Below are 24,979 nucleotides of genomic sequence, written 5' to 3' on the forward strand. Positions count from 1 at the left end.
TTGTGGGACTGAAATTATAATGAGCATTTTGTAAAGAACATGAACTGATTGTTGATGTTCTATTTTATTATTGTTATTCAGAACTTCCAGCTGCAATTTGTCAGCCTAACCTTAAATCTAACCTGAAGAAGAAGTTCCAGTGTGTGTTTGAGGGGATCGCTAAAGCAGGAAACCCAACCCTTCTGAATCAGATCTACACAGAGCTCTACATCACAGAGGGAGGGACTGCAGAGGTCAATGATGAACATGAGGTCAGACAGATTGAAACAGCATCCATTAAAACAGACAGACCAGAAACAACAATCAGACAAGAAGACATCTTTAAAGCCTCAACTGGAAGAGATGAACCTATCAGAACAGTGCTGACAAAGGGAGTGGCTGGCATTGGGAAAACAGTCTTAACACAGAAATACACCCTGGACTGGGCTGAAGACAAAGCCAACCAGGACATCCAGTTCATATTTCCATTCACTTTCAGAGAGCTGAATGTGCTGAAAGAGGAAAAGTTCAGCTTGGTGGAACTTGTTCATCACTTCTTTACTGAAACCAAAGAAGCAGGAATCTGCAGATTTGAAGACTTCCAGGTTGTGTTAATCTTTGATGGTCTGGATGAGTGTCGACTTCCTCTGGACTTCCACAAAACTACAATCCTAACTGACCCTAGAAAGTCCACCTCAGTGGATGTGCTGCTGATAAACCTCATCAGGGGGAAACTGCTTCCCTCTGCTCGCCTCTGGATAACCACACGACCTGCAGCAGCCAATCAGATCCCTCCTGACTGTGTTGGCATGGTGACAGAGGTCAGAGGGTTCACTGACCCACAGAAGGAGGAGTACTTCAGGAAGAGATTCAGAGATGAGGAGCAGGCCAGCAGGATCATCTCCCACATCAAGACATCACGAAGCCTCCACATCATGTGTCACATCCCAGTCTTCTGCTGGATCACTGCTACAGTTCTGGAGGATGTGCTGGAAACCAGAGAGGGAGGACAGCTGCCCAAGACCCTGACTGAGATGTACATCCACTTCCTGGTGGTTCAGGCCAAAGTGAAGAAGGTCAAGTATGATGGAGGAGCTGAGAAAGATCCACACTGGAGTCCAGAGAGCAGGAAGATGATCGAGTCTCTGGGAAAACTGGCTTTTGATCAGCTGCAGAAAGGAAACCTGATCTTCTATGAATCAGACCTGACAGAGTGTGGCATCGATATCCGAGCAGCCTCAGTGTACTCAGGAGTGTTCACACAGATCTTTAAAGAGGAGAGAGGACTGTACCAGAACAAGGTGTTCTGCTTCATCCACCTGAGTGTTCAGGAGTTTCTGGCTGCTCTTCATGTCCATCTGACCTTCATCAACTCTGGATTCAATCTGCTGGAAGAAAAACACCTGAAATTGTTCAAGTTATTTAGAAAACAAGAATCAAGGAGTGAAGCCAAATCCGCAGAGACAGTCTTCTACCAGAGTGCTGTGAAGAAGGCAATAAAAAGTCCAAATGGACACCTGGACTTGTTCATCCGCTTCCTTCTGGGTCTTCAACTGCAGACCAGTCAGACTCTCCTACGAGGTCTGCTGACACAGACAGGAAGTAGCTCACAGACTAATAAGAAAACAGTCCAGTACATCAAGAAGAAGCTCAATGAGAATCTGTCTGCAGAGAAAAGCATCAACCTGTTCCACTGTCTGAATGAATTGAATGATCGTTCTCTAGTGAAGCAGATCCAACAGTCCCTGAGATCAGGAAATCTCTCCACAGATGAACTGTCTCCTGCTCAGTGGTCAGCTCTGGTCTTCATCTTACTGTCATCAGAAGAAGATCTGGATGAGTTTGACTTTAAGAAATACTCTTCTTCAGAGAAGGCTCTTCTGAGGCTGCTGCCAGTGGTCAAAGCCTCCAACAGAGCTCTGTAAGTAAACATTTGATCATCCCTTTTTTAAAAAAATAAAATAATTCTACTTAAGAAAATAATAGGTGTGTTCAATTAAGAAATGGAAATATATAACGGGACCTCGCTCTTTAACAAGTTCATATAAGAAATGATCATATAAGAAATGAAGAAAATTATACCTCGACTTGGTGACAATCTAAAGCTAATGAACTAACAACAGGTGGCTGAAGGGCTGAAGAGGCGCATTATGCTTCTTAATTTGGAAAGAATACTGAAGGTGCATGGTGTTTACTGCTAAATGACTATGTAGAGAGTGCATCAAGAGAGGATGGAGTCATACCATTGACTTTCAAATCTGTTAGAAATATGCAAGCTTTTTTTTTTATACGCTTCATTTCTAGGTATACTTGTTTTTAAAATAACAGCAAATATTTTTGATTTTGAAATGAGGGGTGGCTCAGTGACCTTTGCAGAGTACTGTATTCTTTTTATTACCTAGGACCAATATCAAAAAATGATAACATTTTATCATAAACACTTTTTTTTCAGACTCAGTTTCTGTAACCTCTCAGAGAGAAGCTGTGAAGCTCTGTCTTCAGTTCTCAGATCCCAGTCTTCTAGTCTGAGAGAGCTGGACCTGAGTAACAACAAGCTGAATGATTCAGGAGTGAAGCTTCTGTCTGCTGGCTTGAAGAGTAAACGTTCTAAACTGGAAACTCTCAGGTGACTTTCTGTGTGTGTGTGTGTGTGTGTGTGTGTGTGTGTGTGTGTGTGTGTGTGTGTGTGTGTGTGTGTGTGTGTGTGTGTGTGTGAGTGAGTGAGTGAGTCAAATCTTTATCCTTTTTGTATGCTTGCATCTTTAACAGAAGACATCATTGTGGATTCTTTTAAAAACTAAATCTCTTAAGTCCTGATTGTATCATGAACACATGTGTGTGTCTTTTGTATTATTTTTTTCAGACTGAATGGCTGTAATCTCTCAGAGAGGAGTTGTGAAACTCTGTCCTCAGTTATCAGCTTCATGTTCTCTAGTCTAAGAGAGCTGGACCTGAGTAACAATGGCCTGTGTGACTCAGGAGTAAAGAAGCTGTCTTTTGGAGTGGAGAGCCCATATTGTAAACTCAAAACTCTCAGGTTGGATCTAATGACTTTCTTTTATTAACCAGTTAAACCTTTCACAAAATTAAGTTCAGTTTCATCCTTTTAAGTATTCTAGCATATTTCATTATTTATTGGTCATTGTAGCACGGTGGCATGGTGGTTAGCACTGTTGCCGCACAGGAAGAAGGTCCTGAGTTTAATTCCACCATCATGCCGGGGTCTTTTTGTGTGGAGTTTGTATGTTCTTCCCGTGTTTGCGTGGGTTACCTCCGGGTACTCCGACTTCCTCCCACCATCCAAAGACATGCAGTTAGTGGGGATAGGTTAATTGGTTAATTCAAATTGCCCATAGGTGTGATAATAGAGTGAATGTGAGTGTGAATGGTTGTCTGTCTCTGTGTGTTAGGGTTAGGGTGCGACAGACTGGCGACCTGTACAGGGTACACAGTTTTAATAGGGCAAATATTATTGATAATAGAAAGACAGTAATTATTAAAAAAAATTGTTAATAAATGAAGACTCTGTCATTTTTAGACCTCCCTAGCTAGAAGTACCACAGCCGCAACTTACGGACAACTGCAGTCATTCCAGTTTTGTATCAAAAAAAAAAAATCATTGTCCAACTTTTAACCGTGATTTTTGCACATGTTATGTCTTGTTATGCAACATCTTCTGGTTATTCATAATGATTAAAAATTAAGGACATAAAAAAGTAGTAAAAATAAAGTAGTAGTAAAAGTAGTAAAAAAAAATACTCAGGCTCAGATACCTCAAAATTTTACTTAAGTACAGTGATGAAGCATTTGTACTTTATTACTTCCCACCATCTCCTTGATTAAAGATCTTATAAGTGAGTTTGTTAATGAAGACGGGAGGAACAGAGTCCAAAATTAATCATTTCAGGATGTCGACCACGTGGCCAGTGGCTGAGAGAATTCAGTACAGGTGGGAGGCCGAGCGGTCAGCGAAGACACTGGAGCCGATCTGGAGGGAGGCCACGTGGAAGACGGCGGTCCAGGTGAAGCTGTCACTGGAGCTGTGACTGGTACATCTCAGTTCAGCTTGGCAGATGGCCAAGGCACTAATTGAAGCTAGGCAGGTGCAGAATGAGACCAGACGGGCGGAGAAGCTGTAGATGACGGCATGGGAGCCGCCGGTGGAGGAGCTGCAGGTGACTGCATGGGAACTGCCAGAGATGGAGCTGCAGGCGATGTTGTGGGAGCCACCAGAGGTTGAGCTGCAGGTGCCGCTGTGGGAGCCGTCGGTGGGGCAGGGCCAGCCGGTGTGGAAACCCCTGCCTGAGATGTAGAAGACCCCACAGCCGGCTCTGGCTGCTGTGGTTGTAGGTCAGGTGATTGAGCTGGAGACTGAACTGGAGACTGAACTGGTGGGTGAGCGAAAGACTTAACCGGAGGTTGAACCAATGGCTGAGGTGGTGATTGAGCTTGTGCATAAGCTGGCAATGGTGACACTGCTGCAGCCTGAGCTGATAAAGCTGATCCCTGAGCTGGGACCAGGGCTGCTAACCGCACCAGAGATCTAGCTAGGGCCTGGAATATTGGTTGTGGAGGTGGATGAAGTGGTGAACTAGCAGGTTGCTGAGAGAGCTCTTCCCAACCTCCAGAAGATGAGGACAATGGCTGGATGGGCTCACCTGAGCCTCCAGTGAGGTCAGGTTGGGTGCTTGCCACCCTCACCCTGGGTACTGGGACAGGCACAGAAGCTACCGACATCAGCCACCACCACACGGGGAATAGGAACTGGTGTTGGAGTAGGCTGGATCTCAGCTGCCCTTGCTCTGGGAGCTGGCACAGGAACGGGTGATGGCTGGCAGTCAGCTGCCCAGTCCAGAGGAACTGGCATGGTTGCGGGGACGTGCTGAGCCCTAGCCACCCGAGGAGCTAATACAAGGACAGGCTGAGCCTTAGCCACCTTCACCCAAGCAACCGGAAGAGGTGAAGGGGAAGGCAGGGTCTGAGTCACCCTGCTAGCAGAAAAAGGCTGAAAGATAGGTGAGGTAATAATGTCCAAATGAGAAAAATGATCAGATTCAGTGCCATGAATTGTCTTTGATGACCCCTCCAAAAGTTGATTCTGTTCATCTGGACGTAGCGTTTTTAGTGGAAGAAAATTTGCATAATGATTTAAACTGGCACCACTGAAGGAGCAACGGGCTGGGAGGTCAGTTCCTTCATCACAATTATGCAAATTCTCATGACCATTGATCAACAACCACTGATCAAAGACCACTGATCAATGGCCATGAGGACCATGGCTATGAGGTAGCTCTTCTGTGTTGTGCCATCCGCTTCGCCAGAGGTTGTTTGGTTTCCCTGATTTATAAATCCTGGAAATCCTCCTGGCACTTAACAGTGTACACTATGTTACTCTCTTTGTGTCAGGGGAACCGGTCCTTAGAGTGGGCCAATTTTTGCCGCAGTTTGTTTTGGGGTTTAAAAGCCACAAAGATGCGGTGTTTAGAAAAAATGCGTCTCAACTGTTCCAATACTCCTGATAGGTACAGGATCACTACGGATTTTTACTTTGTCAGCGGTTGTCCTTCTCTCCTGGATTGGCTAAAGCTTTCTTTAGGCGCCTTCCCAGCTTTGACAAAAGTCCAGCCTAGTCCAGCTTTGACAAAAGTCCAGCTTTGACAAAAGTCCAGCTGACCACATTTACTCAGGGCCTTCTTGACGTAATGTTCTTCTGCTTCCCATGCCGCTGTGCCTGTTGGGATGGTGTTGGCTCTGTGTTGTAGCGTCCTGATGAAACCCCATTTATGCGCCAGTGGATGACAAGAGTCAAACCCTAAATACTGATCCATATGCGTAGGTTTCCGATACATAACAGCTTTTAGATGTCCCCCATTACTGATGAAAATCTTACAGATTACAGGCAAACCTGCCACTTTTCATATCCTCCCTGGTAAAATTGTGTTGGTCCACCGAGTTAATGTGGTCCGTCAATTGTGGTACGTCCTGAGATTTGATTTTCACCCAGGTGTCATCCACATACCTGAACCAATCACTCAGTGGTGTTCCAGGGTAGGATAGCAAAGCCCTCTTTTCCACTTCCATGTACAAATTGGCCACGATGGGTGAAACTGGGGAACCCATAGCGCACCCATATTTCTGCCTGTAGTACTGACCCTTGTATGTGAAATAGGTGGAATGAAGGCAGTTCCAAAAGCAAACACACTTGGTTGATGCTGAGAGTGGTCCTGTTGCTGAGGCTGGGGTCATCCTGTAATCTCTTACGAACTACCTCCAACGCTTCCGTGACTGGGAAGGAAGTGAAGAGAGATGTAACATTGTACAAGATCATGACATCACATCTTTTGTTTCCACCTGAGCTCCTCCACCCAAGGGGAGAGCGCTGCTTACTGCCACTCCAATAAATCCGAGATCGCTGGGTCCTTAGCGTGTCCTTGTGGCACAGGTCTTGTCATTCTGTCAGGGTGATTGCTGTGTGGATGTGAGGAAGAAAGGAGAGTAGCCAAACGCAGGACTCGCAGTGAAGGATAAGGATGGTGTTTATTAAAATGAATTGGAACATAAGATGGCTGACTGAATGACTGGGTGACTGGCTGGCTGAACTGAACTGAGACACACAAGTGGGATTGACAATGACAAGACAAGCAGCTGGAGGAAACTAAAGACTTAAATGCAGTGATTGATGATGATGATTAGAGATGGGTGAGTACACAGCTGATCATAATCTGACTAATGATAATAATAATAATAATAATGGATACTTTATTGATCCCCATGGGGAAATTACTTGTTTTTCTCTGCATTTGACCCATTCACTCAGTGAAGCAGTGGGCAGCCCACTAAGCAGGCGCCCGGGGAGCAGTGTGTAGGGACGGTACCTTGCTCAGGGGTACCTCAGGGTAGCCGTTACACAGGAAGCAAACTAGAACATATCTAGCATATACATCAGCAGAAGGCTGCCACAGGAAAACAGGAAATGTGAACAGGTGGAAAAATCAACTAAACATGAAGAAACTGAAAACACTGATTCAACAACCCAGGAACCCTGTCAAAAACAAGCTTAAATATTGTTAAATAGTTCTCACTTCAACATGAAGACACTTTTAATACCTGTTTTATTGTTCTTTGTGTTTCTAATCTTTCAGACTGATTGGATGTGATCTCTCAGAAAGAAGCTGTGAAGTACTGTCCTCAGTTCTGAGCTCCCAGTTCTCTAGTATGAGAGAGCTGGACCTGAGTAAAAATGAAGTCAAGGACGAAGGAGTGAAGCATCTGTCTGTTGGAGTAAAGAGTCCATATTGTGAACTGGAAACTCTCAGGTAAAGACACTTTTTTAAATGATCATTTATCATAAAATCTGAAAATTATTGCATAAAGAACTAACCTTAATAGATTTAGTAATTTGGAATGGGTTATTTATTATGAATTACACCTGAAAATATTTTATAAAACTGCGAGGAGTCATGTGCATAGTAAAGGAAACAATCTTTGTTCTTGACTAAAATAAATAACATCACATCTCAGAATGATACTGAAAATTGATATTTGGTAGTTAGAAGCTAGAGTAATGTAATTCACTAAAAGGCTGTTGGAACATTTCCCTAAACGTGACAATAAGAGTACTGAGAACATTAGTAAGAGAGATTATATTCATCCAATTTTGAGTTGTCATTTTTGGCTTGCTGCAAAATCTAGAATTAAAGGTAAAGTTCAATTCAATTCAATTTTATTTATATAGCGCCAAATCACAACAAAAGTCGCCTCAAGGCGCTTCATAGATACAGAGAAAGTCCTTTTTCCCCACATATAAAACCTTGCACAATCAGATTCCGTCATAACTTAAATCACTCATACCTGATGGAAGACCCAGAGTGCAGACTTACTTATGATTTGTATATTTTCTAAAAACGGAAAACAAGACAGAGTGTTGTCTATTAGTCTATCAGGCCCATGTACTGTAGAGTCTGGATAATGCTTATCAGACTCTCAAGCATCCCTTAGTTATGTTGCTATACAGTCAGACCGCTAGGGGATTTTCCATGAGCCATTGAGTATACGTTTCTTTTCCTTCCTGATTTGTTTATATGTAACAGCATGTCTTTAAATGTTGTCTAATTTCTCCTGTGCTTTATGTTTGATCCTTGCTGTGACAAGTTTTATCTTTATTTTTCCTCTATCCACATACCCATCTAACAGTGACATAGCTGCTCCTCCCCAAACTTGTAATAATAATAATAGTGTATACTTTATTAATCCTGTAGGAAATTACTCCTCTGCATTTAACCTATTCACTCAGTGAAGCAGTGGGCAGTGTTAAGATTCAATATTGAGGAAGGGTACAAGAGGTGATCGAAGAATAACCACACCAATCCGGCCGGGTGAAGTCAAACAATGATTTTAATGAATACACGCGTGGGAAGACAACTCTGTACGCAGACAGGAAGTAGTCTTCGACTTAATCAAAGCATGAACAGATATTTTATAGCATCAGGGTTTGTTTACTGACGCCCCTTCATGCGTCACAGATACATTTTATACATAGATCAGATCAACATCATCATGACTTTTCACCTAGAAAATCATCTTCTATTTTCATGGCTAGCCCTTCCTGTCTACCTTTCAGTTCTTGTCTTGTTCCTCTTTCTTGCCGAGACACCAAGAAACGGTTCCTCTTTTACCAAGACAATTTTGCAGTTACAGCCAAACATAACTAACCTCTTCCTCTAAATAAATCTAATTTAAAGTGTGTGTGTGTGTGTGTGTGTTGACCTCACATGCTCTTTGTGTCACCTCTTCACCTACTGTCTGTGTCTCGTCCTCAAATGCTCTTTCTCAATTCACCTGTTGCACTTCTGACCTTTTACCAGACCAGAAGCTCACTGAAACTATGTGTATGTCTTCTACTAAATAAATGTTTTAACCAAGAACCTCTACTAAAACCTTAATATAAAATGACCTGATATAAGTGTTTTGTAAGCATGTATTGCGATTCCTTCTATGGCTCCAAGTCACTTGCACAATAGATTGTCCGAACATCGCGCCGAACAAAGCTTCCGACCCCCAATTAATTGACCGAGCTCCAACTCTTTAATAAGCACAGATATGCATTGTGTATAAAATAGTCATAACTGCTTAAGGCCTTCTTAAAGCTATCTGTTACATTGTTAAAGCCTCGTCTTAGCCTGCGGCTCAAAATAACTTCCTGCTTTCACTTCTGCATACAACTTCCTGTCAGCCTGCAACTCAGTCTTTCTGAAAGAGACACTGTTTAAACCTTGGAATGCAATATCCATGCTGCAGATTATATTATTAATGCAATGACAATTATTTAACAATAGCAGTAAAATAATTTCCCTCCTCGACAGCAGCCACCAATCCAGCAGCCAGGGAGCAGTGTGTAGAGACAATACCTTGCTCAGGGGTACCTCGGGGTAGTCGTTTGGTCAATTCTATCCCTGCCCCTTGGTCCTGTTTCAGGTTTCTTGCTGTTCAAAGAGACTTCTTCCTCCCCAGTGTCATGAAGCACTGATCATGTGATGCTTGGCGTACTCTCTCCAAAAGAAGAAAAATAAAAACAAATGTTTAGTGAACAATTAACTGATGGATTGTTTTTTTTGTGTGTCTGCAGTCTGTCAGGCTGTCTGATCACAGAGGAAGGCTGTACTTCTCTCGCCTCAGCTCTGAGCTCCAATCCATCCCATCTGAGAGAGCTGGACCTGAGCTACAATCATCCAGGATTATCAGGAATGAAGCTGCTGTTAGCTGGACTGAAGGCTCCAGGCTGGAGACTGGACACTCTCAGGTATGGAGAGAATTTCTGAAAGAGGAGGAAGAGCCGGAAACATTTCCTGCGTCCTTCACTCACTTCCTGTTTGTTTCATTCAGATGAGACATGACCAATCATATCTTTCCATTTGACATTTTTCCTTTGCTCACAACAGAAACTCAGTACAGTGGAACAAAAATAAGATATATTTCTGAAGGTGACTCCATTGAGAACTTCTCTAGCAACATTGACAATGCCTAATATTTAGTCACCATTTAGATCTGATCTCTTTATATCTGTTTAACCATGCATTCATTTCTAGAAAAATAAATGTTCTCCCTTATTCTAAGTAGACTGAGGTCTGTATACAGACAAGACTTGAACACATTAAGCCTGCCTTCATCAAAAGAGGAAAATTCAAACTTTAGTTAGGGTTTATAATCATGACTTCTTTAGAAACTAACAACCACACGTCTTTCATAAGGGCAAAATTAGAATTAAAGAAGAATTAAAGAATTTTGAAAAAAAATCAGAATTAAACATGGTAAAAATTCATTTTTAAAAGCCTATACATAAACTGTGCTTTAAAAAACAGTATCACTTGAACTAAAACTTATTCATACACACATACTGGTTACCATGTCCGTGTCAAAAAACTAAAAACAACCGTGAAAGTGTTTAAAGAGCACCACCAAATCTGCAGATCTTAGAGCTGCAGACAGAGCAGATCAACGGTCATCAGGATTTTCTAATTTTCTCTGGTTTGTCTCCTGTCCTCTTGACTAGAGATGGACCGATCCGATATTACGTATCGGTATCGGTCCGATACTGACCTAAATTACTGGATCGGATATCGGAGAAAAATAAAAAATGTAATCCGATCCATTAAATATCACGAAAGCACCTCACAAAACTTGCAACACGCCGTAACTCGCCTCAGAACGTCGGAGCAGTATGCATCACGTGATAGAGCAGCTGTGGCATGCGGGACCTGTCGGTGGTCTGGATAGCATTTGGAGCTTCGCTAGCAACCTGGCATTTCATCTCCGACAAAGTTATCCCCGAGAGAAGTAAAGCAAGTGTGTAAGTCCATCTCTGAATGTTTGTAAAGCATTCCCACGTTAAGCTTAACGAGCGACTGCCTCTCGCTCTCCGGCTGCTACTTCAATCGTGAAACTGCTAATGATCAGCTGATCGGCTTTTCTGTCGTGAGTCTCTCTTGTTTGTTTTTGGTCCACTTTGCGCCAGAAAGAGCAAACCAGCGGCTGAACAACAGCAGCACGTTTAAGCTTGATAAGCTGTTGTTACAATTTATTTAATATTACTTTCTACACCAGGATCTTTTTCTACGTAGCTGACGGCTGGTAACTGTGCAGGGGCGGATCTAGCAAAGTTTAGCCAGGGGGCCGATAGGGCATTAACTGGGAAAAGGGGGCACAAAGACATACTTTTCTTTCTTATTCTCATTTAAAATGTCTAGCTTTTAATAAATAATTATCTGACACCCAAAGTTTTAATTTGATGTAAAATGAATAGAAGTCAATTACTGTATATAGTGACTATTAAGTCTAATATATATACCCTAGTAAGCTATAGTACATTTTCCTTTGGGAAGGTACCATCTGTGCAGTCTGCAATTTTGTTGAAGAAAGATGTTGAATCTATTTAATATTTCTTGAAAAATAATTGATTTCTGTGCATTTTTTTTCACACTGCATCAAATTAAGGTTGATTACGTTGATTAAGCATCATGAGGTGGAGCGTGAGGGGTGGTTCCCTATTTTTTATTTATTTATTTTTGTTGTTGCTGGGAGTTGGAACCCTATTAGTTAGGTTGCTTAATATTTACGCTAAGTACTCTTTAAAATACCAGAATAGGGAGGATGGTGTAGGTCTAAGTTTATTAGATTGATCAGTATTGCTGAACTATGAAATATATTTTTTTTGTATACAGGTATAACAGAATAGCTTTAGTGTAGTTGTTGTTTTAAACTTGAGTATGAACTTGCAGACTTGCAAAATGCAGCAAGATATTTTAAAAAACAGTTTTGTTGATTAAAAAACACTATATCGGATTCATATCGGTATCGGCAGATATCCAAATTTATGATATCGGTATCGGTATCGGACATAAAAAAGTGGTATCGTGCCATCTCTACTCTTGACTGTGACCTTTCGGAACTGCATTTTTGTTACAAGCCCCAGGGGCGGACACAGGAGATGGACCCAAATGCAGCTAACAATCAGACAGTGATAAAGTTTTAAATTTTTTATTGAAACAGAAACTGAGCACTGATAACTAAATGTAGCTGGCACGGAACAACACTGGAGAAAATGGAGTAGCATTCCTCGACACTGGCTTGGGCAGTGGTATACAACGATAAAGGGTTGCAAGACGAGAGCCTAGACAGCGACTAGAGGTGAAGGGGCAAGTGCTATGGACAGGAGGAGTCTGAGTGGAGGGTGGTCAGGCAGAGTGATGGATGATTAGCTTTTACTTCCTGACCTGTGGTGGTGGTGGAGCAGGAGTGCAGGCAACTGAAGTGAGGGAAATCCATATTTTCCGATGAAGGTGAATGTGAAGTTGGCTTGATGCTGCAAACAGTGACAAGGTTGAAAGTGGAAACAATGCAAGCTGTGGGCACAAGAAGACGAGGTAAGTATCACAGGAGAATAAATCTCAAAGACCTAAAGCCATGTTGTCACAATTGTCATGAACTAGTGGTTCGCACAAAGAGTGGACCCAAGCGCAGACAAACACGCTGTCAGAATCCTGTATATTTCTCTCTCTTTCTCTCTCCATATTTACATATATACCCACTCGCCCCTGCGGGCGGTCTATCCTTCAAGCTTGGGTCCTCTACCAGAGGCCTGGGAGCTTGAGGGTCCTGCGCAGTATCTTAGCTGTTCCTAGGACTGTGCTCTCCAATGTCCGGGGATCTGCTGGAGCCACTCGCCTAGCTTGGGAGTCAGGACTGTCCAGCCTTTGGTTAGCCATTCTGGGTGTCTCTCATCGACTAGCAACTGTTTCATCTGTACTACCAGACACTCATGGAGTGCAGTCAGCTTCTTCAGCCAGTAGGCGTGAGTTATGTCAGGGCCTGGTGCTGTCCAACACTTCATACTGGAGACCCTTTCTTGGATATCTGCCACTGTGATGGTTGCTGGTCTCTGATCAGGGAGGTTGCTGTGGTCTGCCCTCAGATCCACTAGCCACTGAGCATTGCTGTTATGGGTTGCATCCTTCTCCCATATGCTCTTCCGGTATTGCTCCATCTCCAGCTTCGCGGGTGCTGATCTCAAATTGTTCCTCTGCCACTGAGACTACACCTTGGCTGGTTCTGTGGAAAACAGCTGGTTTATTCTCCTGCCTTCTATCTCTCTGGTGTGCCTCTTCAAGCGGCCAGCCAAGGCTGTGAGCCGTGGCTTTGCAGTTTCCAAGGCCTCTGGTATGGACAGTTTGCTATACTTCTTAGGCACCTTCCTCATCGCACCTTTCTGCAGCTCCGATAGTTGGCTAACCTCCCTCTGTGCTACCTTGATCTTAGCCTTTATTATATGTGGCCTTTTAAAGGCATGTGGTCCTAAACCTTTGATCAGCTGTAAAACAGCCTGTTTCAGATTAAGTGTTGTTGTTGTTCAATAAATTGCATTCTCAAAAAAACATTTTGTCTCACTCCCATACATTATGATAAACAGTTAGAGGATGAGGGACTGAATGCTCTGCTGTTCTTCTACAATAGAATATGGCAGGCAGCAGGAAAGAAGCTCTAATTATTCCAAGTGTGAAACCATGAAAGGACCCCAGTAAGACCACACATTATAAGCCTATAGCACTAACTTCTCATCTAGGGAAAGTCATGGAAAGAACGTCAGTGGACAGACTGATGTATGTGACTGAAAGATGGCAGCTGTTTTCACCTTTTCAGGAGGGGGAGGAACACCACAGACCCAGAAGTCTGCTTATATCAGAGACAAAAAGTAATAAAATAGTGGGGACTGTTTTTTGGATATAGCATGTAGACTACAGACCTTAAGAATGTAGAATGTTATTTATTACATGTCAGACACACCTGTGTACACTTGGACAGGTAAATGCATAAGGAGATGGGGTATGGTTTTTATTAGCCAACTTCAATGATGGAAGTGAATGAATTGTTCCTTTTTAATATTATGTGTTTCCTGAAAGTATCACATGCCCGGGCCTAATCTGTCATCTGTTAACACGTCCAAAATCTGCACCGCTGGTGAACAATGCACTGTGAGGTCAATGTTTTGGATCATTAACATGCAAATTGTTGTGAACATTGATCAATGGCAATGAGTACCATTGACAGAGAGTTGGGGAATGGCTGCAATCATAGCATTGTAAGCTGGCAAAAGATGTACAGGCAAAAACATGAGTGTGCCATGGCTTCTCCAGTTAAACCCATTGTGGCCAACTTGTACATGAAAGAAGTGGAAAAGAGGGCTTTGTTATTCTACTCTGGAAATCTCAGGATGTACCACAATTCATGGATCACATTAACTCGATGGACCTGTAAGCCACAGGTGTGAACGGTTGTCTGCGATAGACTGGTGACCTGTCCTGGGTGTACCAGGCCTCTTGCCTTATGATAGCAGAGATAGGCTTCAGGCCCTCCATGACCCTGACAAGTATAGATAGATAGAGTGATAACTATGTGAAAGTTAATATAAATTCTTGCAGGTTCAATAAAAAACAACTCTTATAATCATCATGGAACAGATTTCCACGTTAATAAATGGGTTTCTATTAGTATTAAAAAAAATGGACTAACATAATTTGGGGGAGATTAACTCAGTTGGAATCAACTTCAGCAAATACGTTGATTTATCAAAGTTGTACCATTGCCCCCAGTACTGGCGGGAATGGGGCTCTGGAGGGCTCTGGGGCTCAAGAGTTATGTTACCCTCCATACTGTCAAGCCTTGTATGCAGATATCAACATGTGTAGTATCTACAGAAATCTTAGAATCTCAGCTAAATGCTCATTTAAACCATTTCTACAACCACCAAAAAGAGCAAAAACAAGCGGTGATTAAAAGAGCAGGTCCGTAAACAACCGAGCCCAGAATTTGCCAGACTGCATGTAATGATGTAAACAATGGCTAGTTAGTTAGCTTATGTTACAGTCTGGCAGAGGCAGACTGTATGGATTGACGAAAAGGACCCAGAACACAGACTTCAAGGAACAGAGAACAAAACTTGAATGTTAACAAAAAAAAAAAGGTAAAAAGGGTACAAACAAAGGGCAAGACAAACTGAAGCAAAGCTAACATTAACCTAAACTGGGTGAACTAAAAATAAACATGAAAAAACCCTCAACATGAAACTTGGCCTGGATGCAACAATACCTGAAACATGGAAGCATGACATGAACAACAGCCAACCTGACAAAGAATGAAGAGAAACACACAGACTAAATACGCACAAGGGTGATTAGGGGAAGTGGAAACACATACACTGATGTAGGACATGGACCTTCAAAATGAAAAAGGAAACATGAGATGCAGATATGACAATACAAACTTGACAACATAAGACATGCAGCATGAAACACATAAAGGGCAAAGGGAGACTAAAAGACAGGGGTAGAAGACACAAGGGGAATCTAATAAACAAATGAACTTAGATAACCTGATGAGTTTAAACATACACTATAAACATAAAAATAAACTAAAACTCAAAACGCTGGGTCATAAGACCCAGGATCGTAACAGTTTAGCTATCACCTATTCCAAAACACCACGTTTCACCACCCTCAGACCAAAATTCACTGAACCAGCTGCAGAAAAATAGAACAAAAACGTATAGTGGCGCAAATGCACTAAGAAAGAAATTCCCTTACTGGACAGATTTCTGGCCTTGCAACTTCTGATTGGTAGAACTGAGGTGAATGCAGAATCATTACCATGATTCTGTTGCCTCAAATGATTAAAAAGAGGTGTGAATCATGCAAATAGGAAAAAAGAAGCCGAAGGTAGAGCCCCTTATACTTTAAATTGTCAAAGACCATGTACACTCACTAGGGTGCAAGGCAGGAAGGGCCTGTTGCCTTGAAATGTGTGATTAATTCTTCAAAAATATTCAAAAGAACAAGCATTTTTGGGAATTTGTTGAAATTGAATAATTTCTGCTCTTTAATACCTACAAATTCAACTCGTACATGTTATACGTCCATTCTCGTTCATCCAATTTGTGCCAAAATTATTAATTGCTGTAATTTTTCACTGTTTCTCTTTAGAAGCATAAATCTTTTCACAGATGATGTTTATATGTTGATTACTGAATTTGTCTATTAAAGTGTGAACTAAAGCATATTTTAAAAGGGTTATATGCTAAAAAATAAAAAACTAAATTGGGCAAGGAAAAAATCCAATTCGTTTTTCTGTTCTAGCTTTGGTAACCTTGACACAGTAACAACTGCTGCAATATATACAACCAGTGTTGGGACTAACGCGTTATTAAGTAACGCGTTACAGTAACTACGTTATTATTGTGGTAACGAGCACGGTAACTAGTTATTATGCCAAAACCAGGAACGCGTTAGTCGTTAATTTAGATAGGCTCGTTATTCGTTACTTCGTGTGGTGGCTATCCCGGAGCTTCCACAGATTCAATAACATTAGCAAGTGGTGGAGGCGAGCAGGTGGATGAAGGAAAAGGGAGGCAAGAGGAGAGACCCGAAGCGGCCGCTGGTCCGAGAGTGTCAGGTGAACTGAACTTCAGGTAAGATGTTATAACCTGCAGTCCATCTGGATCAGATATGAACCAAGTTTAGGTGGAGTTTATTTTCGTTATGCTGACTTTTTCGTACTGCGTGCTAGCTAGCATGACGGAGTTTCTATACAGCTGGGTGGTGCTATGTTACTGATGTTGAACTTTATTTTGTTCATAAGGTTAGAGTTGCCAACCATCCCGTAAAAAACGGAATCGTCTCATTCAGAGAAAATATTATCTGTTTCATATTGAGCTGAGAAGGAACAGTTTGTCCCGTAATTCAGCTACAATGAAAAAGACACAAAGCTGGAGTTATTCTGTGTTTACGCTGCACAGCTGCCTCTTCTTCTCTCATCGTCTCACCCTCCCTCTCCTGTTTCTACTTCAATCATGAAACTGATCTATGATCAGCTGATCGGCTTTTCTCTCGTTTATTTATCGCCCACTTTGCGCCAGAAAGAGGAAACCAGCGGATGTCGCGGTAAACAACAGCAGCACGTTTAAGCTTGATCAGCTGTTGTTAGAATTTATTTAATATAAATTTCTAGTATCAGCTGATGTTTGCTGGAGCCACAGCTGTAAAGCTGCTGGTCATGATATCGGTTTGGTTATGTGATGAGAGGGAAACATGAAGATGAAACCAGGAGATGTGATGATTCATCATCAGAGCTGTGATGGAGAAACAGGTTTACCTTTTAGTTAACATGAATGAGTTGAAGGGAAGTTATGAACTGTTTCTGAGAGACAAATAACACCAGGATCCTTTTCTAAGTAGCTGACAGCTGGTAACTGTGCAGGGGCGGATCTAGCAAAGTGTTGCCAGGGGTCCATGTAGGACATTAAAAGGGAGAGGTGGGCACAAGGAAATACGTTCTTATTCTCATTTAAAATGTCTCACTTTTAAAAGAATAATTATCTGAGTCTTACAACAAACAATTGATAGATTGATACATATATACCATCAGAACAGTGTACATCACTGTCACAACAGTGTTTATTTTCATTCAAAGGCTTTATGATTTTTCCTATAATGGTGGGCTGGTCAATATATTTAACAAAGCCAAAACTTAAACAGGCAGACCAATAAAAGAGGTCAACTCAATAGACTAAACTCAAGATAATAATTAACAGAACCTCAAACAAACATATGACAAACTGACCTGCTGAAATGACACACAGGGGGACTTAAATACTGGTTTAGCTAAACCAAATGACACACACACACGAGGGAAAACAAGATGGCTGCCATATAACCAACTAATACAAAACATTTAAACAAACATGAAACACCCCCCAGGCAATGAAGCATGTGGTGCAATCCAATTAGGCTGTCAGTAGTACTTCAGGTCTCCCAGCCCTTTGCCACACCTTTTGCCAGACAGGAGGAGACACCAACCCCCAGGTAACTCAAACAAAGAAAGATGTATTAATATAACATAAAACAGAACTTTGACCTTGCAAGGTTAATATGTGTGCACGCCATATAAACATTGGAAGGTGTGATGGAAAAATGAATACATTTAATAAAGAAACGATATTGAACAATAAATAGAATATTTTAAAGTAGTGACTGTAAATTAAACTAAAGTGAATCAACGGGTGGTGAGGTGTGGAGCTTACCATGTGTGGCATGCCATCACAGATGTAAAAAGCAGGCTAGGATAGAATCAGGTGTGGGATTTCTCTCGTGGAAATGTGCACATTATTTTTTCCTTTCTATTGGTAGGTGGCACAGTGCACTTGTGGCAAGTAAGCAAGCTAGAAGACTGGCAATCTTGCTGGGTATCCAGTTACGGAAGCAACACATTAACAAGAGAATTCTGAGTAAAACCAAAGTTACTTTCCCTAGTAACTAGTTACTCTGAAAGTAATGAGTAACTTGAAGTAACTGAGTTACTTTTGATAGAAGTAACTAGTAATCTAACTAAGTTACTGATTTAAAGTAACTTACCCAACACTGTATACAACTGATGAAATGTCACAGGACTTAGCTATATTTTGAAACCACGATTGTTTACACAGAATTTTTAATTGCTGAGAAATACTCCATTCATTTTCGAGCAGAAACCTCAGAAAGCACTTGGGAGTTTAATAGGTTAATTAAGTTGGTCCAATTCAAATACATTAAATTCAAATAACTGACTTTCATAATGCTAAATTAGAGCAATGTAATCACAAATTACATACCGTATTTTCACGACCATAAGACGCACTGTACTAAAAGGCGCAGTCTCAGTTATGTGTGCCATTACTGTATTTAACACACACATAAGGCGCACTGGATCATAGGGCGCATACAAGTACCGTATGCGTATTTAAAAATAAAGCGGGAGCAAACCTGAGTTCGGTACCTTACTCACATTTCTATTACCGGTAATCGTCATCATCAACAACACACAAGCATACAAGTGTGCGTATTTAAAAATAAAGCAGGAGCAAAACAAAGTTTGGTACTCACATTTTTATCATCAGTCAAACCCATCGAAGTCCTCATCCTCTGTGTCTGAATTGAACAGCTGCGCTAAATCTCCATCAAACATTCCAGGTTCACTTTCTTCACTGTCAGAGTCACTTTCCGTGCCGTGCGGCTCCTCGGAAATGATGCCGGCTTTTGCGAAAGCTCGAAAAACAGTGCGAGCAGACATGTTAGCCCAAGCATCTACAATCCATTTGTTTCACTAGTTTTTTCACATCGGCTGTGAGATGGGCACGCATAGAGTCACAGATTAAGAGCGATGGTGATGCGTGGAAAAAAACACCTGGTCTCCTTACATACACCTCCCTGAGCCAGTCTTTCATCATTTCCTCATCCATCCAGCCCTTTTCATTTGCCTTAATGATGATTCCTGCTGGAAACTTCTCTTTAGGCAAAGTCTTTCGCTTAAAAATCACCATAGTTTCTGTCCATTAGCATGGCAGCCAAGTACAACAGTAAAAGAAGACTTTTCATACCCCGTTGTGCGTATCGCTACCGTGCTGGTCCCCTTCTTCTCCACAGTGTGACTCACTGGGATGTCAAAAGTGAGCGGGACCTCGTCCATGTTAGTGATGTGGCTGGGCTGGATGTGTTTGTCGCCGATGTGGAGCGGAAGATGGTCAGCTTTTCCTTATAATCCGCTGGAAGTTGCTGCGCTACCGTAGTCCTGGTCCGGATGGAAAAATGGCACGGTTTCATAAAAAGTGAAAGTGAAACTGCTTTTAGCCGAATGGTGACCGTCGAAACGCTTCTCCCGCTCGTTCTTTGCTCGATGATCCACCGCTCGAGTCTTTCCTCCAACTCGGCCACACTTCACCCTTTAGCGTTCTCATGGTGTTCTCTACTACGTCCTCATTACAACACACAGGGCGCACTGCGCTATAGGGCGCGCCATACTTTTTGAAGAAAATCTAAGACTTTTAAGTGCGCCTTATGGTCGTGAAAATACGGTAATTATTTTTTTATGTTCAGTCAAACAGTTATTTTTTGAGTGAAGCTTAAAAGATTTATTGGAACTAAAATTTAAACTGGAATAAATATTTTAGAGTGGGTACGTTTTCACTTTTACTTGAGTAAAAAAGTATCTGTACTTCAGTAGAAGTACAGATACTAGTGTCTGTACTTTGGTATTCTTTGATGAGAGCCATGTAATGTCCATGTGTGCATGCTGACTGTGCTGCTCTGACCCCCCTCCTCCTTTCAGGGTGGAGCCTGCTGGAGTCCGATGGTTGAGACCAGGTCTGAGGAAGTGTAAGTGTGTTTTTAATGGGATTCATGAAAACAAAGCAGCACACATTCAACCATCTTCATCATGTCAGGAGTCATCATCAAAGTGTCAATCAATGAACAGATGATGGATCAATAACTGCAGCTGGATTGTGTTTGTTCTCTCCATCAGATTCCTGTCAACTCACAATCGACACAAACACAGTGAACACAAACCTCCAACTGTCTGACAACAACAGGAAGGTGACACGTGTGGACGAGGTTCAGTCATATCCTGATCATTCAGACAGATTTGATGTTTGGGATCAGCTGCTGTGTGAAAATGGTCTGACTGGTCGCTGTTACTGGGAGGTCGAGTGGAGAGGAAAAGTTCGCATATCAGTGAGTTACAGAAGAATCAGAAGAAAAGGAGGTGATGTTGACTGTGTGTTTGGACGGAATGATCATTCATGGAGTCTGGACTGCTCTGATGATGGTCCTCACTATGTCTATCACAATAACAGACAAACATCCATCTCCTCCTCCTCCTCCTCTGTCTCTAACAGAGTAGCAGTGTATGTGGACTGTCCTGCTGGCACTCTGTCTTTCTACAGAGTCTCCTCTGACACTCTGATCCACCTCCACACCTTCAACACCACATTCACTGAAACCCTTTATCCTGGATCTACAGTCTGGTCTACTGATTCCTCAGTGTGTCTGTGCTGAGTTGAGCGTAAAGAGTGTCTCCTGTTAGAGAAACACTCTTTTTTTCTCCATACAGGTGACCCAGGTGTTTTGTTTTTTTTGTTAGTTTGTTTTTTTTTGTTTTTTTTTTGTTTTTTTTCTCTCTTCCCCTCTTTCCTTTCTTCCCCCCCCCTTCTCACCGTCTCTTCTCCCCTTTGGTTTTCTTTCTCTCCCTCTCTTTCTTTCATTCTTTCTCCCTGTCCTATCCCACAGTCATGTCTGTCCCGTTTGTAGCAACTGAAAATAAAATAAATTCATAATTATAATAAAGGTCAATCAAATGGACCAATATGGCAAGGCCACGATGATCCACTTGGTAAAATAAATCCGCTTGGCATCTTTCTTGGCCTTAAGACAACAATTCTGATGGCTATAGATCCAAACGGGACAACAAAAAAAAAAGAAAAAAAAAAGAGAAACACTCTGACTGTTGAACAGATAGTTCAGTCTGTACATGTCTGTCTGTTTCACTCACAAACACGTTTTGAGATTCATGGATTCAATCAGTTGATGTTTTAAACTCTTCTAAATGATTCCTTGTAAACTTCTTCCTCTTCAGTCCTTTAAAGATGGAAGCTCCCATTATTCCAGGATCCTCATGTTGTTTTTCTGTCTGTATTCCACTCAAAGCTTCACAGTGAATATCAGTATGTTGTGTTTCTCTGAAGCTCAGTGCACAACCAGCTCCTCTGCATTTTCAACAACTCTGAGCTCATTAAAATGACTCCAAATGTTTGATTTCTCTTTCTTAATGGGATGTTTCCTTCATGGCTGAATAAGTGGACATCCAATAGTACTCAGTGTATCAAATATTAAAGACATTCTGCATCTCTCATGTTTCTGTTGTTCTATAAAAACAGCTAGTAACAGTTAAAATAAAGTTGTTTATTTCATATGTTTCTGTGATAAATTCATGCTTAATTTAGTTCATCTATTTATTGGATAAGACGATAAAAGTGTAACATTGATTAAAAAACATGTCTAAAATATGTGATTAAAAAATATGGGTTTGTTTAAATATGAAAAGTGCTGTAAAGTTCGTATGAGGTAGAGTTTGTAATGGTCACATGACCAGAGTTTGGCTGATAGCGCAACCATGGCATTGTGAGTAAGAACCAGCATGGATACAGAGCTACAGCTACAGTCACAACATTAATGTTATTCTGCCTGTGGTCCAAGAGGCGCACACGGTATGGTTCCATGTATATTGTTTATATAATGTTGCAGACATGTTCTACATTGGTAATAAGAGGACATTTTTAGTAATATCCATTATTTTGTTTTTTTCTGTTCTGCTTGCTCAAGACTGTTTATGGAAACTAACATGAGAGACTCTGATAATATTAAAGACATTTATGTTGTAAACCTTGTGTTTCTTCAGTTTTCATGGTGTCTGAAGACAATAAGAGTGAGAGAGAGAAATAAATTTCAGTAGACATCAGTATGATGCGTGGCCATTCTTTGTTGGACCCCTGTAGTTACACAGCTGCTTTTAAAAACTGATCCAATCAAAGAAACATGAACTTCCATATTGATCAGATCAATACGTACAGCTCTGATGTCACTAACATCTCCTTGAAGTCTTCATTGATGGTGATTTGTGGCCCTCTGCTGGTGAGAAGATGAACTGCATGATGTCAGTTTAACACTAGATACTAAACCTGTGCAAATTTGCATCACTTCCCTCAACCCAACACCTACTAGAATTACTGGGTTTTTTATTTTCTGGTGCAAGTCCCGAGGTGTTAATCACCCCTGCTGAGATTTTCACAGGTCGTCAGCTCGTTTCTCCTCCAGCTTTTGTTGTGCCAACCACCCATTATCCTTGAGGGCAGGGATAGCTCAGTAGGTAGAGTGGTGGCCCCATGATTGGAAGGTCGGGGGTTCGATTCCCCTGAACAGCAACCCTGAGGTACCCCTGAGCAAGGTACCGTCCCTACACACTGCTCCCCGGGCGCCCAGTGGCTGCCCACTGCTTCACTGAGTGAATGGGTTAAATGCAGAGAGGGACCAATAAAGTACACTTTCTTCTTCTTCTTCTTCTTGAGGCCTGGCACATCTGCATTTGTTTACTCAGAGTAGCTCAGATCCAAGCCAGGCCAAACCTCTGTGTTACAACCTTCACAAATGTCTGCCGTATCTATACAAAATATCCCACACATTGACTGAACTGCAAATATGAAAGACACACATTCACACCTTCCTTTACTCTCAGCACAGATCTTCCATTGTTCCATTGTGACTGTGTATGTGTTGGAGTGGCATTGCATTACTACAGCACAGTGCTGTGCATAAAAGCAGACCGACCCAGGCGGGAGAATCATTTCTTCTTCGCATTTCTGAGAACGCAAATCAGGATGGCCTCTGTATCACTCCCACGCAGGAAGAACCTCTCTGCACAACAGGCTTTGGCCTTGCTTCAGGAAATGGACAAAGCAGACTCTGATGGAGGAGAGGTTTCATTTGTCCAGCAGGCCACTGATACCTCCTCAGAAGAATCTGAAAAGGAGACGGAACAAGAACTCAACATGCCTCCACAGAAGAGGCCCCGTGGTACTGGGAAGCCCAGCCAGAGCCACACGGCAAAAGACGGCACGGTGTGGGTTGAGGAGGACATTGGAATGCCCAGTGCAGTAGCAAATCAGTCAGCAAGTCAGTTCATGAACTGATGTCATTTATTTCAATCCTGTTTGTAAGAGCAATCATGTGTCCTGTTGGTGCCATTGTGGATTGCTGGTCAGAACGATTTCTGGTGCCAGTAATCAAAGAGACAATGCCCCGAGATCATCATTCATTTCAATAATGCAACACCTTCGATTTGATGACAAGGACACGCAGGCAGAACGGGTGAAAACAGACAAATTTGCAGCGATCTCCGACATCTGGACACGCTTCAACAAGAACTGTGCTAAGAGTTTCACTCCAGGAGAACGCATGACCATAAATGAACAACTGTTCCCTACCAAGGTTCGTTGTCCATTCACACAGTATATCGCAACCAAGCCAGACAAATTTGGGATCAAGTTCTGGATGGCCACGGACTTGGACACCAAATATGTCTGCAGTGCATCTCCTTACTTGGGAAAGGACCCCAGTCATCAGAAGGGAGAGAGGCTTTATATGGTCATGAAACTGATGGAGCCATTTTGGGATGATGGGAGAAATGTCACAACGGACAATTTCTTCACTTCACTGTCACTGTCGCACAGACTGCTGCAGCGCAACACAACATTACTGGGCACGGTGAATAAAGTCTGGCGTGAACTTCCTCAACTTGCGCAGATGTATTCCGTAAGAGCAGCAACACGCAGGTGGCCAGTAGCGTACATGCCTTGTACAAAATGTACAAGGCATGTACAGGGTGGGCAGGCAAAAGAAGATTGTTTCTGAGTCTTCTAGCTCAGGAACTTCCTTGCCGATTCATGCAGCACAAGGAAATATTAGCACAGAGACAGGCTGATGAAGCTGCTGCAGCTGCTGTGCCAGGGACTGTAAAGTCAACGCAGTGCCAGGTGCAAGAGAGCTGGAAACAGGAATCGCAGCAGGTTTACCTGTGCAACATGTCAGAAATTCACCTGTGCCAAATGCAGGGATGATGGACACTGGGTCTGCAAACGCTGTAAAGTTTGAGACACTTTGAAATAAAACAGACTTGTGTACCCATATATTGTGAATGTGTCTCGTTTGTATGTAGGTTGTAACACAGAGGTTTGGCCTGCCTTTGGATCTGAGTAAACAAATGCCAATGTTGCACAAACACACACACACATGCAGCAAATCTGCATTCATTAGTCCCACAAGTGGAAAATCTGCATTGTGTTACGAGTTCAAATATTGAGGGTGACCACAAAGACAACAATGGTCCAGAAGAGCTTCGGTCAAACAATGATTTTAATGAACACAAGCGTGGGGAGATGAACACTGCCCCCAGACAGCATCGATCTCCGCCCAATGATACACAAGCAGTTGTTTTATACCATCAGGGTTTACTTTTATGACTCCCCCTCATGCGTCAAGCAGATACAATACATGCATAAGTTTCAAAACCACAAATGTTCTGTTGACGACTT

The 24,979-nt window shown here is 42.1% G+C and overlaps 1 protein-coding gene across 2 annotated transcripts in view; it reads left to right on the forward strand.

Annotated features, from left to right (window-relative positions):
- Positions 1–22,268, forward strand: part of LOC146578418 (protein NLRC3-like) — a 44,656-nt gene extending 22,388 nt beyond the window's left edge. For both annotated transcript variants that reach the window (XM_085258856.1, XM_085258865.1), the window contains exons 6-12: positions 82–1,900; positions 2,432–2,605; positions 2,843–3,016; positions 7,122–7,295; positions 9,605–9,778; positions 20,164–20,210; positions 20,359–22,268. In XM_085258856.1, the coding sequence (XP_085114982.1) occupies positions 82–1,900; positions 2,432–2,605; positions 2,843–3,016; positions 7,122–7,295; positions 9,605–9,778; positions 20,164–20,210; positions 20,359–20,891 (3,095 nt within the window). In that variant the 3' untranslated portion in view covers positions 20,892–22,268. The remainder of the gene's footprint in view (positions 1–81; positions 1,901–2,431; positions 2,606–2,842; positions 3,017–7,121; positions 7,296–9,604; positions 9,779–20,163; positions 20,211–20,358) is intronic.
- The last annotated feature ends 2,711 nt before the right edge of the window (positions 22,269–24,979 follow it).

This window comes from Mchenga conophoros, linkage group LG3 (genome assembly GCF_057382185.1).
Source record: "Mchenga conophoros isolate Kocher_MC1m ecotype Shallow Benthic linkage group LG3, M_conophoros_male_GT1.1, whole genome shotgun sequence".
In the NCBI taxonomy this organism is placed as follows: Eukaryota; Metazoa; Chordata; class Actinopteri; order Cichliformes; family Cichlidae; genus Mchenga; species Mchenga conophoros.